Source organism: Carassius carassius, chromosome 40, assembly GCF_963082965.1.
Source record: "Carassius carassius chromosome 40, fCarCar2.1, whole genome shotgun sequence".
In the NCBI taxonomy this organism is placed as follows: domain Eukaryota; kingdom Metazoa; phylum Chordata; class Actinopteri; order Cypriniformes; family Cyprinidae; genus Carassius; species Carassius carassius.
Genome location: NC_081794.1, coordinates 4652228 through 4672640, shown reverse-complemented (window position 1 = coordinate 4672640; position 20413 = coordinate 4652228). Strand labels below are relative to the sequence as shown.

At 35.2% G+C, this 20413-nt stretch overlaps 2 protein-coding genes across 3 annotated transcripts in view; one reads left to right on the top strand and one right to left on the bottom strand.

The window, feature by feature from the left end:
* sgms1b (sphingomyelin synthase 1b) overlaps nt 1–11442 on the bottom strand; it is a 37271-nt gene extending 25829 nt beyond the window's left edge. The window contains exon 1 of the mRNA XM_059531791.1: nt 11282–11442. The gene's annotated coding sequence lies outside the window, so the exon portion shown is untranslated. The remainder of the gene's footprint in view (nt 1–11281) is intronic.
* LOC132122004 (alanyl-tRNA editing protein Aarsd1-like) lies at nt 160–19710 on the top strand. Of its 2 annotated transcripts, XM_059531796.1 has the most exons (4): nt 18692–18785; nt 18908–18962; nt 19061–19155; nt 19451–19710. In XM_059531796.1, exons 2-4 carry the CDS (start codon nt 18930–18932, stop codon nt 19587–19589), a joined length of 267 nt encoding a protein of 88 aa, XP_059387779.1. In that variant the 5' UTR covers nt 18692–18785; nt 18908–18929; the 3' UTR covers nt 19590–19710. The 2 variants fall into 2 exon arrangements, with proteins under 2 accessions (XP_059387777.1, XP_059387779.1); XM_059531794.1 differs by lacking the exons at nt 18692–18785; nt 18908–18962 and adding an exon at nt 160–666.
* The last annotated feature ends 703 nt before the right edge of the window (nt 19711–20413 follow it).

Below are 20413 nucleotides of genomic sequence, written 5' to 3'. Positions count from 1 at the left end.
GGAACCCCTTAATAAAAAATGGGATGACATTCATCTGCTGCATTGTTTTTTTTTAAAAGAATGTGAGGCTGCAAGGCGTTATAGGCTGAACTAAAATCTACAAACAACAGTCAAGCATAAGCCCTGGGATTCTCAAGATGTTTAGTCACTAAGTGCACTAAACTGTTAATTGCATCATCAGTACCTCTCCGATGTCTATATGCAAAACTGATAGGGATCTAAATGTGGACCTACTTCCTGTTTTTATTAACTTCCTGTTGTTACTTAAAGTAATGCTTGACTTCGTTAACAAAAATGGAATGAAATGTCATTAATTAAAAAATTTGAAATTTAGAAATGTCTAAATGCGTGTTACAAAGCGTGTGAATAATTCATCCTTGATTTCTTACAAAAACATTTTTTACATCATACGTTTAATCAAAATAAACCTGCCCCCTACTGCAAGCTCACATTTATCTGCCTCGACTTTTGAAGACTACTCCCACATCTCAACATCCAATGAACAACAACTAAATAGAACAAAATCCATGCCCACCATTTTTTAATAGTCGTCTTGGATGTGCATCACCATACCGGAGAAAAGATCAGTCGCTGTTCAGCCCACTTTGCAGTTTATTTGGTATGAGAACAATCTACATAAACACACAGACACTGTTCAACAGACATGTAAAGTGACCAATAATGGTTAATTTTGTTTACATGCAGGGTAGGGATGGTAGATTTGTCTGTAACTAAAGAAATTAACCAGTGTGGACAAAACACATTCAAACACTTCAGTAGTCTCTGTGTATTTCTATGTATGGAACTTGTGCTCTCATTTCCGGGAAAATCATAAATCAAGTTACAAATGTGTACAAGAAATAAAGGGAGGGGTTCTTATTTCAACAACGACACACACTTGCAAGAGCCTTGCTTCCTGTCACAACTTGTTGCTGACTGCAAGCTATAACCATACAAGAGTTGTTATAGCTATGAAAAACCCATTTTGCAGGAAACAGCAGTATATATTTATATATATATATATATATATATATATATATATATATATATATATATATATATATATACTGTATATATGATCAAATTAGGGGTAAAGAAAAGTACTAAATTTGATCTGAAATTATTATTCTATTCAAATCGCACTAAAATAAAAGAATATAGCTCACCATGCAAAAATTATATCAGAGAGTAACTGTGGTTTCCGGTGACATTTTTCACCGCCACAAGCAAACGAATATAATATATATACATATAATAATGTATATGTTGAGCATAAAACATTTGAGGTATGCAATACTGATAACTTTAAAACAAGTTGTAGCAAAGAACATTCTTTGGAAGAACATGAAAATGTTAAGTGATACAAAAAAAAAACAAGCAAGTAAAAGTGGCTCTTTTATGTGGATAGAGGCACAATAATTGAACTTTGTTTACAAAAAAACAAAACAATAACGAAATATCAAAACATGAGGGGTATGTCAGCCCATAAAATTGGATTAAGTAAAAATTGGAATGATCACATAACATTTCTTCCATGTTTTAATTTTAATAGTAAATCCCCATTGTTTGCCAGAAAAATAAAGTTTGCTTCATTTTCAAACATCTGCAGTTTAATTTAACCGTAACTCATAAATTATAGAATAACTGTAAAGTCACCAAAACTATAATGTAAAACATTCTGACGTATGAGAATCATTATTTTTCAACCAAGGTGCATCCTGGAATGCTTTTTATACAGTATTGAAGGAGTTCACACACTTCTTGACTGCTTTTCCTATAAGTAACCCCTCCAATTTATTCATTTCATGATGATAATTAAAGAAGAAAAGACCACATGTAAGTTTAGGAAGTTGCTTCATTCTGTAATCCGTAGCAGTGAATAGGCTAAGGTTCATCAGAACTAACAGTACTCATACCATGTGATTGCAAAGCAGTTGCTATAACTAATCCTGATTTTATTTTAGAAATGATGCTAGGTACTCATTTGAGCATGGCAAACACATCACACTTTCAGTAAGATAATATTCAAACTGAAACTTTCTGTAAAAGGAACCTCATAAAAATGAAAATCTGTAGATCATATGATTTCTTTAACCCATCTATTGAATTCAGACAGCCTTTGTTAACTGAGGTGGTTTTAAGTTACTTAACAGTTTCTCCTTTGCAAAGCAAACGAGGTGTGAGACTGAACAAAACTCCCATCGGTATTGTGTATCAGCCTTTTTTTTACCACTTTATCTAGATTTATACAAGAATGTGGTCAGAAATTTTTTGAATGGCCCACTGAGTTTAAAAGATAAAAATTTGAAATTCTGTTTTGATAACTGCAGCTGTAGCCACACAAAGCGCAAAACATGACATAAAAAATGACATATGATATTTCAGCAATTAAATACCTATTTTGTGGCAAGTTTTTAGTTCTCTATCCCAACGTAACTGTCTGAGACATTAAAGGAGACTCAACAAAGTTCATTCAAAATTTAAATTCAATCATCATTTACTCTCATGTCCTCATGCCTTAATTCCATTAAGCAGTCAACTGAGTTCACAAAACTGTTTTGAATGAATTAGAATGAATTTGTTTTATTTATCATTTTTACTTAAAAAAATTTATTTGCATCTTGTTTCTTAAGCAGGTATATTAGTCTGCTGTCACTTTAAGACCTAATACACAGACCTATACACATAAAGATACACATCTGTGTTTACATGAATACTTGCCAAAGCTGCTATTTAAAATAAAAATGATAATAATAAACTTTGTGTGTTTTTGCGTTAAAGTTGACCTTCCCAAACATTTTTGTCATAATTGTTGATGAAAAGGTCAGTATATTTTTGTCATTCAAAACAAGTTTTCATTAAGTTATTGTCTCATTTACATTTGTGACAAAAATTTTGTAGACAAAAACTATGGTGGAAATTACGTCAATTAAATTATCACTATATGTGTGTGTGTGGGTGTGGGTGTGGGTGTTTGTGTGGGTGTGTGTGTATGTATTATAGCTATATACAGCCCGTTTTCACCGCCAGAGACAGAGTGACATAATCCCATTCATTTTCAATGGAGAGCTGGCTACTTCCGGCGACACGAGCGACAGTGACCATTGGCGAAGGTATGTGGATGTGTCAAGCGATGCGAATCAAGCAACAACAGTTCAGAATATCTCCAAATTTATGCAAATAATCAGTGAATTTCACGAGCGACAACCAATTGGAGTGAAGTCAGTGGATAGCACGTGATTCATCTGCTGTAGTGGAGTGTTATGGGGTAACTAGGCAACCAGTAGTGGGAACACCCAGAAGTGACCTCAATTGCCAGCCACAAGCGACAAGCAGCGAAAAAATGCTGGCGGTGTGAACGGGGATTTACACAGTGTCTACACCGGACGCGTGTCTTGTGGTGCCATGCTGCATCAGCTAAAGACGGTCTACACTGGACGTGACAAAGCGACTGTTGAAAATCATTAGAAATTTGTGTCAGCACATCATAAATAGAAAGCAGCAGCAGTTTACTGTCAGGGATTTGTGGTGTCACGCTGCGCCGCATCTAGTGTAGACAGCATCACTGATTATAATGAGTTATATTGATTGATCTATATATTATGAATCTCTATTATAGATCAGTGGTTCTATAGTATTTTGACATGCCAATCAATCGCAACATTTCACTGTAGACATCGTCTGATACCAAATTTGAAGACATCGCCCTATCCTAATTATTAGGATGAGGGATATAGAGCCTTATGAATTCCTTTTTCTTTTCTATTTTTATTGCTTTTTTATTATTTAAAAAGCATGTCTTAAAAGCAAGTGTTCCTGTAGCTCAATTGGTAGAGCGCTGCGTGATCAAGCGCAAGGTTGGGGGTTTGATTCCCCGGGAACACATGATATGTAAAAATTGATAGCCTGAATGCACTGTAAGTCGCTTTGGATAAAAGCGTCTGCTAAATGCATAAATTTTATTTAATTTTTTAATTTAATTTATGTCTAATTAATTAAAATCATGAAACATATACATTTTCACATCAATTTATTTAAAGTTTAAAGGGGTCATATATGAAGTTATTTTAAGTTTTCCTTTCTCTTTGGAGTGTTACAAGCCGATTGTGCATAGATAAGATCCCTGAAGTTGCAAAGACTAAAGTCTCAAAACCAAAGAGATATTATTTATCAAAGTTAAGGCTCTGCCATCCCTCATAAAACGGCTCATTCAAACACGCCCCCACTTGTCTAAGTCACTATGTGGAAATATTTACGTAATGCCGCCCAAATGTTCACGCAAAGAAAGAAGGTGTGGTTTCAGTAACCACAGTTAATGTTGAAGCGGTCATGTCAGGGTGATGCTGTGTGTATTTAGGCGAAAGCAAAAGCACTTTATTTGGCCTTATGAAAGTAGATGCATTTAGGAATCTTTAAGATTACTTACAACAGAACAGCAACACATTTTATGGACGACTGAATCAGATTTCGTGAACCTAGGAGAAGAGGTCATTCTGACTTTGCTACGACAATCTGGCGCTTTTGAATCAGCTATTGTATGTTTTGTTTTTAGTTTATGTATTTGCTATTGACTGTTCTAATGCTGAGTTTTGAGCTGTGTGTGTGTGTGTTTGTGTGCGAGACAGGGTCAAACAGTGGAGTCAGCTGTCTTAACCGTCTGTGGCTTGTTTTCTGCAAACACATACGAGCTTCATTAATGTGTCTGCCATGTGACTCTGTTCCCCTTTCAGGCTTGAACTGATGGTAAGTAAAACAAAGGAAATTAACTGTATTTAGATTTATTTTGAAAGCTGAAGCTCACGGTTATGGAAAGGGGCGTTACATTTCCGACGATTGCTTGTGGTGTTTCGGCCAATCCCAGTGCACTGGGTCAGTTGTCCAATCAGAGCAGACTGCACTTGTCAGAAGGAGGGACTTTGTAGAAAACGATGCGTTTGAGAGAGGCGGGACATAGAGGACCTACAATAATGTACAGTATTTGAAAAATAATGTTTTTTTTTTTTTACATTAAAGCATGTCAGCATATTCTGTTACACCAAATACACAAAATAATGATCTTTAAAAATTCATCATATGACCCCTTTAACAACAATTACATACACAAAAAGAAAAATGACTAGATGGACTAGAAAAATAGAAAGCTAGTGTTTTAGATACTTTCTCCTGCTTCCTGCACACATACCAGTATCTTCCCACAGATCTCATGGGAATGCAGACCGATGAATCACCAGGCCCATTCAAACAAATAAAGACCTCAAATGTTCATGTTAAAATGTTCATTGTTCACTCTGCAGCATTAATATTCTTCACGTTCCTGGGCCAAGCCTCCATTCCCAATACCAAGATACTTGTTACGCCACATGATCTTATTTCTGTAGATATGTGTGTGTGTGTGGGGGGGGGGGGGTGGGGGTCAAAGTGGGGCTCATGAGTGAACTGCAAGGGATTGATTAGTATGCTGATGAAAATTAAAACTAATTTGTATTTTGTACATTTACCTGCATTTAATCCTCAGGGGGTACATCAAGCAAATATGTTAGGTTTGACAAAAGCTATTTTAGTTTTAAAAGATTAATGGCTTTAAACTTTTTTTGTTTGTTAGCAGTGTTACATTTAAATTTCTCTATTTTAGATTTTGGATTTTGTGATTAGTCAATGCATGATTCACTCACTTGATATGGGAAATGAGCTTGCAAAATAAATATCCAACACTGACCAAAACTTTAAAAAATTATAATGAACATAAAAATATATGTATCTGTAGGTATGTAGGTAAATATGGCTGATTACCATTGTTATATGGGTGAATATATACATATACATACACACACACACATATGAAAGTCTGTATTGCATTGTTTTGTTCAATATTCAACTCTAAAACTAAAACTCAGAATAAAATGGCCAGCAGCAGTGCTGTTGGGGAAGGACAGGCCACAATAGACCCATTGAGTCTCTGAATCACTCTCTGTCTTCTCAGAAACTCACACATTCCATAAGCTGAAACTAAATTAGCATTACCAGCACGTCTTCACACTAACAAACAAGAGCACAAACTGGGAAACGCCTTGATTCGAGCAGTTCAAAAAGTCAGATATCAAAGTGGGAGGTACTGCTTTGTACAAACACATTTCTCTTCATGCTTGACTTTGCAATGTAAAACAGAGCAATTAAACTTGCACTTAAAACAAGTAACGCACACACACATAAGCATCATTACATGGAATACAAACATGCGCTTTCAAAAGCAAAGGATGTTTGGATTTTGTGTTTAAGTTCCTACTCTGGTTTGATTCAGGCGACTACTATACCCTGAAAATGTAATAACTTAACTTAATAAATGTAAAAAAAAAGACTTACTGAGGAAACTGCAATGTCTATTAAACGGCTCTTAAAATAAGTGCTCTGTGACTGAAAAAAGGTAGAATTAACAATTAATTGAAAATAAGTTTCTGTATATAACAGATATCATTTCCCACCATTTTTACAAATGGTAATTTCCCCCGATCTTATTAAATGTGTCAACTTTCACATCAAATTCCTACAGTAGCTGTTTCCATCCAAAGATTCGATTTAAACTTATGTGCAAAGCTGGAATATCGCATAAAACATTTGCGAATAAAGCACCATTTCCATTCACCGAGACAAAGAGAACAAAATCGTCTTAACACGTTTTTACATTTTAGGTTTATTATTGTTGTTTATGTGTTGAATTTAGCTTTTTAAAAAGACGCTGCAGAGCATGACGTCATATCACGACTGTTGCAGCATCCAGACGAATTTCACATGCTCAAAGTGTTGTGTGACTGTGGCTTAAGAAAACTAGGAAAAGCCACCGAATATAATAATTTTCAAATATGATAAATTCCTTGCGCCTCAGAGTGAGCAGCCAAAACACAATAATTGCAGTCATTGCTTTTTGGAGGTAGATGCCAGGTGTTTGTGAATGCAGTCATGTAAGACAATTATACATAAATACTTTGACGACAGACTTTGCTCAGGCATTTCAGAATGACCATGACAACATACAGATGCTGTGAACGAGATCGGTCCACTGCTAGTTAAGTTATCCCGTCTCATAGCGCAAAGTCACATTACTTTTTACAATGCACATGGAGGAATTAATTAATTAAATTAAATGTGTTTCCATCATAGTTTATTCACATTTTTTCTTACCGGATAAAATGTTTATCCTACTCATTTTTAGAATTTATGTGCATCTTGGTGTTTCCATCCAGCATTTGTTTATAGATGGAAACAATTAAAATAATAAGAAACTGTAGTTGTCACCATTCAAATGAAATCAGTATCAACAAACTCCATCTTTCCACTGCAAAGGAAACACAGAAGCTGCATCTGAAGTGGCATTAGATGTATTTACACAGAATATTTAATAAAGTTGAAGAGCCATAAATGCATTTACACCTCATTTTTAAATGCATAATTTATTATTATTAATTAATTAATGTTTTAATGTTATTAATGTTTATTGAAGATCAATGTCTAAATACTTTTACTTCTACATACAAATAAGAAATTTGGGGGGGAATATGCAATGTTTTTAAATATGATACAAATGACTCTTTAAATGAGTGAGTCATTTATTCAACCGATTTGTTCAAACGGCGGATTTATTCAGAAATCAGGCAAGTGACTGTCTTTATGAATGGGTTACTGAATCACCGACTCACTTGATTTGTTTAAAAACATGGATTCATTCAGTAAAAAACACTGCTGTGTTGCTCAGAGACACACAACTTGTGTCTAAAATGGAAGTCACTTAATTTTAGATTGCTGTTTATTGAACTAGGCTACTATTGTATAAAATCAGTGTCACATTGCAATCGCGTTGATATTGCAAGCATCTTGGTCATGTAATGTTGCTTACCTAAATCCAATATTATAAGTAAATAAAAAAAATCTACCAAAGTATGCATCCATAACTTTCTGTGTGTGCTGTTGCGCTCATTTGTTTTGAAGTCTCTCTCTTACACGTAGACTGCGCAAGCCTATTCTGGCACAACAGAAAAACATTATCAGTCGCTGTTTACACAATGCATTTTAAATCAGAATCATTCTCATGCAAAACGACATGTTTAAATGCAGATGTGAGCGTATGTGTGATGTCGAAATGGACCGGCTTGGAATCGGCAGACTGAACAGCCAGTCACCTGTCCAGGCCGATCATCTGGAAAATCTGCTAATTGCCCAGTCGATAAGTGCATCTCTAATAATTACCCTAATAGCCAACACTAACAATATTGACAAGATAGTGTAACAAACTGAAAATAAATTAATTACAAAGTCACAACAATAATAACACACACACACACACACACACACACACAGAAAGTAGGATTTACTTGAAAAAAAGCTTTTCCTTTAGAAATTGCTAATTAATTTCCCAAACAATTACAATGAAACACTGAATAATGGCATTCTTAAATATAATGACTGAAACAGTACTTTCTTGTAAAACATACTCCAATAATCCATTTCATTTACTTAAAAATATTTTTTATACTCGTCCCCATAAGTGGGATTTAGCACCACATATACACATCTCATGCTTTAAGTGGAGTGTGTCAGCAGCCAACCATCCACAGCCGTTCGACAGCACTATACTTTCCACAGTAAAAGTCTATATTAGGAGCACATGTCTTCACACAGTGCACATGTCTCATATTTTCCATAAACAGCCTGGAGCTCTTGGTTATATGAGTGTCAACAACCACAGAGAGAGACTATACAGGACAAAAACAAGCATGTGAGCATGAGGTCAGAAGACACAAAGTGCATCTTCATCAATACTGCTAAACCATTTTTGATGATTAGAAGTAACCATTTAGACTTACTGCAAACTTGTGATCATTTTGTCTTGAATTCCACTCTGTCCTCTTTACACAAACTGACTTTGTATACAACAAGGAAACAGCTTTATGCAAAGTTGAATAACTTTCTGCAGAGAAGACATTTGACATGCAAATAGCAGATTTTCACATTTATGTATGTCTCTACTTGAGCCCCCTTGGGACTGGAGCCCAGCTGCCGGCCTTGTGTTTCCAGTGACTTCCAGAGTACACACACCTGATAGACATCCAATTACCCAGAGATCACCACAGGCCCCAGTCTTCCCACCAGCTAATAAATGTCTCCTGCTTAATTCTAATTACATTTAGTCATTAGTCATCTGAGAACGCCTGCACTGAAACTATCTAGACAAATGCAGCATTATGTCAAACCTACAAAACCAGAAACACCCTTTTCGTCCTGAACCATACAGATTATATTTCAGCAAGCTAAATACAATACATGTAAGATACAAGAGGAAAATAACATGACATTCAGTCAAGATTTACACTGTATATAAAGAAATAAATAACAGAAAATGTACTGCTAATTTTCTGCCAGGAAATTATCCTTTTTTTTTTTTGACATTTCTGAGAAAACACCAAGCAATCAAGCGCAAACTTCAATACTGAAAATTCCTTCATGTTGTGTCCTATTTTATTTGATTTTTTTAAATGTTATTCAAATAAATTATTCAAATTTATTATTCAAATAAAATTTTAAATGCATTGAATACAAACCTTTTTTTTATTGGCCAATTTAATTTCATTGTACACTTCTATTTTTACATTTTCATCGTTACAACCTGCTAAAATAAGATTTCAATTATTAAAATTAGTTAATGTTTTTAACAAAATTAACAAAATAATTTTACTAATTAATCTTTAGAGAATGTATTGATCTAGGTTAATTTTATTTTATGAATATAATACTGTTCAGGTAAATCATGTTTGTTCATAATACAATAACAGATATTACTTTACATAACTTCAAATGTAAGAAATGTATGGAACCATATCTTTCCGGTTATTTCTGTTGTGACTTTGCTCATAATTAAAGCTTTAATAATACTAATAATTCAATACAATTTGTTCTATTAGACAACATAGCATAGATTAACTTGCTTGTTACATTTAAAACTATTTTATTTTATTTATTTATTGACAAAATAGTATAGCGCGTATATATATATATATATATATATATATTATATATATATATATATATATATATATATATATGTGTGTGATTTATTATGAGTGTTGGAAACAGTTCTGCTGTCTAATATATTTGATGAATAAAAGGTTAATAAAACTGCATTTATTCAAAAAAAAAATCTAATATATTCTAATAATATATTTTCTTTACTATCACTTTTTATCAATTTAACACATCCTTGCTGAATAAAAGTATGGATTTTATTTAAAAAAAGAAAGAAAAAAAACATAGCTTCTTTTTTTTCTTTTTTTACTTTTTATTCATCAAAGTATCCTAAAAAAGTATCACGTGTTCTGAAAAAATATTAAGCAGCAGAACTGTTTCCAACTTTGATAATGAATCATCATATTAGAATGATTTCTAAAGGATCAGGTGGATAATGATCCTAAAACTTCAGCTTTGCATCACAGAAATAAATGATAATTTAAAGTATAATAAATTTAAAAACAATTATTTTAAATTGTAATAATATATCACAATATTACATTTTTTTCTGTATTTTTGATCAAATAAATGCAGGCTTTATGAGCAGAAGAAAACTTCTTTCAAAAACATTAAAAATAGTAATGTTTCCAAACAATTGGTCTGTACTGTATGTATGTATGTATGTATGTATGTATATATATATATATATATATATATATATATATATATAAACAGGGTTCCTACAAGATTACTTTTCCAATCAAGGAAAATGACTAATCCCTGATATTGCCAGGTTTTTCCATGACACAGTAACCTACTGTGTAGCCAGGCCTTTTCTGAGATCTCATCAAACAAATTTGTTTAAAATAAAAAGGGAGAATCAACGTCTAATAGTCTTCTACATCTTAGTACCTCAAAGAAGAAGTCGTAGTATCCCTGATGATGCTAGTAGGCTAACATTGGCATCTTAAGAAAGATTACAACATTTAAGTCCCAAATATCATCCTGCCACCACTCGAAAACGAAACATGAATCAAAAATGTCCACTTTTATGCATACACTTGGCAACAGATGTGACAACAACGTTACACCAGCATGCATGTATGCATTAAACTAGAGCAACTGTAACGTTACGTAATCTGACCAACAGAAAGTTGCGAAGATCAACAGATGAATCATTGTATCCGCTGCTATCGCAACGACATTCAAATGTTCGAATCTAAGATGAAATGCGCGCGACGTATACAGTAAACTGATAAGTTTAATGTAATGCAGTCGAAAACCTTACCACGAGCGCTCGTCTTCACAAACCCACTGGATGCGTGTGCCTTGAGCTTCATCTTAGAGAAACTTTTCATCTGAAAAGCCAGATGTCTTGGAGAGTCTCTTGGCAGCTCACCACGCATATGTTGAGAGTTGCATAGGAATCAGTGGATGGGTTATTGGTAACAGAAGCACGTAGAAACCAAAGGAGGTTTCTATGGAAGCAGATTAGACTCAATAATAATTTCCGCAAAAAAACGATGCACATGCATATACCAATCCACATGCATGAAAATCAATTTACGTGCACTAAAAAAAGAATAAATATTCATAAAAACGTTTCACAAATGCAAACCCGAATTCACAGATATACAACTGTGTACAAATATTCTGAATGTTTAAAATTCATGAGTTCATCATGGACTGTGAATGTGTGTGAATTGCCCTGAATTTGTGTGTGTATTTTTGCAGCGAATTCCTCCCACACTCGTAATTTTTAGCCAATCAGACCAACCCATAGAAATAGCTCTGTATGAAGGTACTCTGGACCAATCATAACCTGCTGTGGGCGTGCTTACATGTATGTTACGTCATCAGCGCGAGACCACAGTCAAATCGCGGTTTAGCAGAGTAGAGTTTGTGTAATTGGTCGTTTCTTTTCAGTTAACTAGCCTTGTTGTGATGACTGATGAGGCAATAGGGGTACTTTTTAACTGCTCTTGACTACGCCACTCCAATTTTGTTTGGGTAGGAGACCTCAAGTCACTAGAGGGTTTCTCCCGCTCGGCTATCCAATTAAATGAATGAACTTAAGGCAAAACTACTATAAAATATAACATCATTTTATTAAATACATGGATTCTGGTCTCATTTTATTTCATTTAAAAGCTAGCCAAACTTACAGTTGAAAGATGGCAGTACAAGTGACTATGGAGGGTAACACTACTTCAAAAAAAAAAGAAAATACACACAACAAATGAATAAATACAATAAACCCCAAAAGAAATTACAAATTTCCTACATAGCACACTACGTGCACACATACAAACCAAAACTAGTTCCACACCTCACTGGTGTATAAATCAAAATAAGTATATTCCCCCCATAGTTACTATATTTAAAGCTGTAGAAGATGACCTCACAAAATAAACTATAAAGAAAAATACAACTGGATAGTTTCTAGGCCATAAAAAAAATTATAATAAAATCACAAAAAAACATAAACTAATTAAGAAACAAAAATAAAGGTAAGGAAAACAGTGGTAAGTTGCACCGAATAAATCAAACACTTCCAGAAGCCACAGGAAGTGCAACAGTCATCAATATCAATTGCTCAACATAGCCACAACATGAGGGCCTTTAAGGCAACTTCTGTGCAGTGTGTTGCAATGGTAACTCGTGTCCACCACTCATCCAGTTAAACCTTATCAGCATCAAGGCATTTAGACCACATGTCTAAAACAATTCAACAGAGCTTGTTCTCCCAGCGAGCGACCAAGATTCAAGATTCAAGATTTTTATTCGTCATATACACAATTATATATAGCATATATAACCAGCAGTGAAATGTGAGTCAGGTCCGCTCCATGGACAGTGCAATTATTAAAGAGAACAACACAGATGAAAATATACATAAATATAGCTATGTAAGAATGAAATAAAAGTAAACAATAAAAATATAAGAATAAAATATAAAAAAAGATGTATATTGTAGAATTAAATATAGAACGCAAAATAATGTGCATGAAAGTACACAGTAGTCTTAAATATTAAGATACACAGGGATGTACAATGTGCATTATACTGTAGTCTTAAATATTAAGATACACAGGAATGTACAAGAGAAAAATGTGCAAACAGGTTGACACTGTCAGTTTGTCTATGCGAGGCAGTGAATGATGAATATCTTAATTATAAAGTTAATATTAAGTGGAGACATGAAGATGTTAAGAGTCTGGTTTTGAGTTTAGGAGCCTGATCTTCCTCCTGAGTCTCTCGGTTTTTGCCATCAGGCTACGGAAGCGCTTACCAGATGGCAGCAAAATGAAAAGATTGTTACTGGGGTTGGTGGAGTCTTTGATGATTTTAACAGCTCTGCTTTTGCAGCGTTTGAGGTAAATGTCCTGCAGAGAGGGGAGAGCAGACCCTGAGATGCGCTCAGCTAAGCGCAAAACTATCTGCAAGGCTTTGCAGTCTTGACTGGAGCTGTTCCCATACCACACTGAGATACACTAAGTCAATACACTTTCTATTGCCCCTGAATAGAAAGTTTTCAGGATTGCTGGTGAGACCCTGAATTTCCTCAGCTGTCGCAGATGGTACAGTATTTGCCTGGCTTTATTAACCTGTGTTTGAATGTGAGTAGTCCAAGTCAGGTCCTCGGAGATGTTTACACCAAGGTACTTGAAGCTGCTCACCCTCTCCACAGGGGTCCCGCTGATCATAAGAGACCATGCCAAACAATTCAAGCACTGCCACCATTCCACTCAAAAGGAAGTGGCATATTTATAGGGAAATTACTCCCTATACAGATACCCTCAGCAGTGCCCTCTATTGACTTGGCTACATGTTTTATCTTTGCATGCTTACTTAAAACTTGGAAGTAAAATCGGGCATTTAAACACACTCCTTAATGTGACCAGTGTAAGCCAGCGGCTGCTGTTTAGTCCAGTGTGTGTTATGATTTAATATTGATCGATTCTTATGTTTATTCAATAAATAATCATTATTAACATGGATACCATACCAGAAAAAGCATGCAATTCAATGTGGACCAGCAACTTTTTGATTACCCACATTCTTCGAAATATCTTCTTTTATGTTCAACACAAGAAAGAAATTAATACAGGTTTAGGACAACGTGACAGTGAGTAAATAATGACAGAAATTAAATTTTAGGGTGATATATCCCACTAATGACAGTAGGCTGCATGTTTAATAGACCTACTGTCCCTTTAAGACCTGCACACATCTAGAAGTTTCATTTGGAACTGAAACTATGTCATAACAGTCATTTTGCAACTCATCCATTTGGTCAGTTTCAACATATTTTTTTAAGTAATGCATTATTACTACATTTCTTTTAAAATAGTACCCTATGACTTTGTACATGTTAAGGCGTAATACTTTGTATGCATTGTTTTTTTTTTTTTTTATTCAAAACAAGTTAGTTGTTACAGTTGATAAAGTTTTCTGAATATTTTGGGAATTAAATGTCTACGAAATGACCTGACCATGATAAATTGTAATTTGCCTGTGAGTCTTTAGCATTCTTTTAAAGTACATTTCATGGCCGAATGATAAATACATGTAACACATTATGTGGGGGCAGCAGTGGCTCAGTGGTTCATGTAGGTTGTCTACAAACCGGAAGGTTGGTGGTTCAATCCCCGGCTCCACTTGACCAAGTGTTGAGATTGAGTCCTTTGGATGGCCATGGGGTCTGTTGAAAGCGCTATATAAATGATCTCTCTCTACCTTCAATACGATGACTTAGGTGCCCTTGAGCAAGACACTGAACCCCCAACTGCAAACAAATACAATTGTTGCTTCTCAACATCATCTTGTATATTGTAATTTTAAAGATTTTTACATCAAAGCTCAACACATGATTAAACATTAACAATTGATAATCACAGTAATAAAATGTGGGGAAAAAATAAGTAAATGAATGTTGATTACTGTAAGAAATTAATACATAAAGGTAAAGTATATAAAAGAGATAGGAGATTAATGTGCAGGAAGAGGACTGTAACTCATCCAGATGTTGTGCCAAAGTGTTTAAATCCTGAAAAATGCAAGGAAAACAATAGTGTGTGTTAATTAAACACTGCATCCTGAAGTGTAAGCACACTGTTATTCATACACTGAGTTCTCATGAGGTCTATTCATCTTTATATAAAACTGTGATGATGACGGCAGGGTCAGCGCTAAGTGGGAGCTAAACATTGGCCACATGCATTGCTGAACAAAAACAGGGCAATGAGCAGAATTATCCATAGCAGCAGCTGGCTTACACTGGTCACATCCAGTTATAGATACGCCTATTTGAAATTTTAAATATTCACAATTTTTGTATACAGTTAGGGTGAATTGTGAAATGTATTTTATGAATGTATATATTTATTTTGTGCATTTGAATTTGCTTATGTGAATATATCTATTTGTTGTGCACATGAATTGGTTTTCATTGCATGTGAATTGGAATATGCATGTTTGCATCGTGTCTTTTGCGTCAATTATTATTGAGTCTAATCTGCTTCCATAGGTTTCTGGGTTTTGTGTTCAGTGACCACCCTGGAGGCGGGGCGAAACCTCCAGTTTTGTGTGGAAGTAGGGGGGGGGGGGGGGGGGGGCAAAAAGAATGAGAATAGGAAAATCGAAGTCGTGCCATATAATTTAACAATGAGCTGTTGTCTACAGTTGAAGCAGTTATTGATTGTTTTGTTGATTGTTGAGAATACGGACTGCATTTAGGCCTTAACTTCCCTTACAAAAAATAACCATGGTTTTATTATAGTAAAACTGTAGTAACCCATGGTTTTTTGGCGTGTTGACTACCATTTGTATAGACACAGATTTACTACAAATACCAGGGTTAAACTATGGTTAATTTAGCAAAACCATGGTTAATTTGTGGTTACCATGGTTTAACTATAGTAACCATGGTTTTTTGGTTTTATTTGTAGTAAAACCATGGTTAATTTTCATAAGGGTTTTTGCATTATTATTGTTGCATATACATAAAATCCTATAATAAAATAAATATATCAAATTAATACACGTGGCATCATGGCTGGACTGGCCATTGGGCATACCGGGCATTTGCCCGGTGGGCCGACGTGCTTTTTGGGCCGATATATCTCATACTCATACTTTTTTTTTTTTTTTTAACGGCCCATAAAATTTGTACATCAACGGCCCATTCATTTTGTTTTGTTTTGCTTAATTGGCGGCGCTGGGTCTGTGCCGGTGTAATGCATTGTCAAAGTCAGTGTTAGTTTTTTTTTCTGACAGACCAGCCCAATGAAACATGTAGATCAGCGGCCCATTGGCTCTTTTCTTGATTGACACTGGGCTGGCCCAATCACAACTTTAAACGAGTGAGCGAGCGGCAGCAGTGTCAGTGTGTATCTGTAAAAAAAGATGGAGAAGAAACGCAAGGAATGTGCAGATAAATAGCGTGAAAAAATAAGAACCAGGCCCTTAAAGCAGACACTGTAAACTGTGTCAAAATATATGTTTTCTGACCTTCATCAGCTCCTGTGGCAGATGATAATAGTGAGGACGGAGGATCAGGAGAGAGATGAGAAAGTGTAGAGCCTGCGGTAAGCATAACTACTTTCAAAACACTTAGGCCATGTCATGAGTGTAGATTATTTCCACATCTGCATAGTTGACGATTACCGCAATTCACTAGAAATTTAATAAGAGGCGTTTGTAAACCATGTTTTCCGCCAAAATAAAAGCTTGATGCAGTTTGCGTCAAAATAAAAGATCATGTGCTTATCTCTTTCAAGTATAGAAATTTGTACAACTAATTAAGAAAGTTTCCTTTATTTTTTTGTGCATTTGTTTTACAAAATATGGCTATTACTGTCATTGTATTAATATTATAACTATTATTATGTATAGGTGTAATGTAAATAGACACTGTAACTAAAAGAGGTTTGAATTTTTCTTTGTTTAATTTGCACACTGAATATGGGTTGGAGCTTTTAATTTTGAACTCTCAAAGTGCACCAGATTAATGAATTTAACATTAAAATGCACAAAATTTTGGTCCCCTAGAAGGACCGAGGACACACAACCATAGTTTTAACAAAAATCCTGTAAGAAACACTGGTATTGCTATGCCAGAGCCGCTTATAGCTTGTTTTAGGATTCACCGCTGTGGAGTATAGTTCAACTGTATTAATAAATATAAAATTTTGACTTATTTCATCTGTTAACTCTCACTCGTTCTTATACTCACTCATTACATGGCATTAGTGGTTTTAATGAATAGGAGTTGGTATGCATATAATTAAGGGCGTGCAAAGATGGGTGGTGTTTATGATCATATAGTGGGCCGGTCTGGGCAAAAATGCCCGGGCCGATTTTTTGTCCCAGTCCAGCCCTGCGTGGCATGCATGCAACACGCGTAGTGTTATTAGTGCTGAGTAAATTCGTGTCAGTACGCCGCATTTAAAACACTTAGATATTTAATCAACTTTTACAAAAATGCCTGCAAAGAAAATATTAATCTACAGGTGTGCATTTCGACACAGAACAATGACACTAACATATTTTAAGATATGACAGAGAAAGATATTTTCAGTTGAGACAGCTCAAACATGCATTTTATTCTGGGACTCTACTTATTCCCTGAGATACGTTATTAGGCTATGTAATTTGTAGTCAACTGCGACACCTTCTGGTCAAAAATGTTAGAGGCTCCTCACGGAATACTAGGAAAAAAGACAACAATTTTCAACACTGTCAAATTATTTGCAAGATTATAGTTATTAGAAGTATACTGGTGGGGGGGGGGCATTATCCTGTAAAGTAACATAACAAGAAAAGTACTGCGGTATGGTAGCTTTATGGTAAAACGTCTAACATTGATAAATCATTACGTTACATTCATTTATATACTCACTCAGCCGTGATTTAGACACCAATTAAATAAAAAAACAAGAATAAACAAAATTCACAACACTAATACACACTGAAAACAAATACTGAAGTAGGATTTACTTGTGGGGAAATGCAAGGAAACGATTTTCACTCAGTAAATTCCACAAATAATTACAAAAGAAACAACAAGTAGCCGAATTAGTGACGTTTTGAGACTTTTATTTTGAAAACAGTGGCCATGTTTTAACTCTCGATTGGGTTTACTGTAGCAAATACTACGAAATGACTTTTTATAATGTTATGATATTTCACTGCATGTGTATCGCCAGACCACTGCATGTGGAACATTATCTGGATGAGTGAACATCTCTGCAGTTTACAATGACAGCACATGTCCAGCAGCAGTGACAGCTGCAGAGATTAGACATATATTTATGAAGGCATAACCCTGTGAAGGCAAAACTAGGAGAAATAGTCAGCAGAAATCAAATTAGACAAAATGTAGCACATTTCTTTTCTTGAGTATCATGTTTGATACATCAGGGTTTTATGACACATATAGTATGATATAAGTGAGAATATGGATCTTTAGTGACGTGTTGTTGTCGATTGGCAGCAAACCTTTCCCCCTTTTTCCTCAACAAAATCTCCAAATAGTGAAATATATATCTTTAATGATTTTAAAATATCCCATGTCTACAAATTCACTAACAAACAACGGTCAAACGTCTACAGAAGGTAACCTGCTGTGTCAATAAACAAGGATCAATCTTGGATTTATGCAATTATTAATCATTCCCCTTTATGTTCCTCTGACAGAGTAATCTAATTATCCTGAGGGAATGGGCTGTTCCTATAGCACAGAACTTCAAAAACAAAGAGGACAGAGGAAACTTCTTCAGCTAACACAAGTGTGTGATTGATTGAAAGACTGTCAGCTTATTCTACTTCCATGTCCTTATGTATTTTTGATTACATTTCCGATATTCAAAAGTTCAATCCAAGTTGTTAATAAGCCTTGTTGTTTTCACAGTGAAGATGGTGATAATGAGTTCATGAACATCATCGCCAATGAAATTGGATTTCAGGCGAAGCACATCTATTATTCATTGAGCAGCATGTATACGTGCATTGCTAGACTGGAGATTGGTGTGTAGTTTATACTCTCACTGCTGTGTTTGTGTAGGACACGGTGATCTTTCTGACCGTGGGTGAGGAGAAGGGTGCAGGACTGTTCCTGCTCACTGGGCCTGAGGATATGGTCACTGAAGTGGGACCTTGGTAAGACCAATCCTAATTTATTCCCTTTCATTCCGCCCATTTTGAACCCTGTTATTATTATTATTATTATTCAAGAGGCAGCTTCATCTGGCCAAGTACTACCAACAGACAAAGACTGTCTGCCTGCGTGTAAAGTGATTTTCACATCTCAGATAGTTCATACCACAATAATACACGGACATGGAAAGAAGTGTTCATATGACATGCTTTCCCAAGGTTATGTTGTGCACTGATTCTTCCAGTAGGTGGCTGTCTTCTGAAAGGTATTCTCCTGTGTTTGTGTCTTCGTGTGCAGGGTGTCAGAGCTGCTGCAGGGTAAAGGAGCAGGAAAGGCTGGATGTTACCAGGGTAAAGCCAACAGTCTGGTGAAGAGAGCAGAAGCTGCGGATTTACTGAGGGAGCACATCTGCAAACTCACTGCAGGAGAAGAATAAAATGACCACAGACAGTCATGGTGATCCAGAACACATGCATCAGATCAGAACTAGACTGCTTTGTTGCAGTTTACACTGGAAGTGCACAATACGTTGCAACACATCACGATGCACCTTCAGTTGATAGTTTCCATGCTGTAGATTTATTAGTTATACTGTATGTCATACTTCTGACCAAAATCTGCTATCACTTATGAGAAAAAAAAAACTTAATTACCCCTTTAAACTTAAAATCTGTCTGTGCCAACTTTAGCAGCAAGAACTGATAACTACAGATCAGTCTATATATATATATATAGATGTGACTTTTTTAGCTGGTAAAAATACTAGTGTACTAATAATTTTGGCCACCACTGTATATACAAATGTGTGTTCGCTGTATACATGAATTATCCTGAATCACTTGCCTTTCATTTAGATCTGGAAGATAATTTCATTGCATTTTATCTATGTGCTGCACTTGCATCATAGGAGGAAAGAAATGTAAGAAGTTTAAATCTATGCTTGAAAAGCTCCTGTCTCAACATCTCAACAGGTCTCTTCTTTGAGGTTGGTGATGTCGTTCTGGACCATTATGTCAACAATAATCTTGATTGTCCACCTGAATGATCTCAAACTTAAATTCTGAAAAATGTTTGGACATTTACTGTAAGTAACAGAAGTTGGACTAAACTTCTGGAACTAGGAGGACTAAACATCTGTCATCAACAATCACAGTCAGCTTCTCTAAAGGAAAGGCCATGATTTTTACATGGTCAATTGGGGAAATTCTGATTTGATCTGAAGTTCATCTGCACCGTCTACCTCTCTCTCTACGTCTCTCA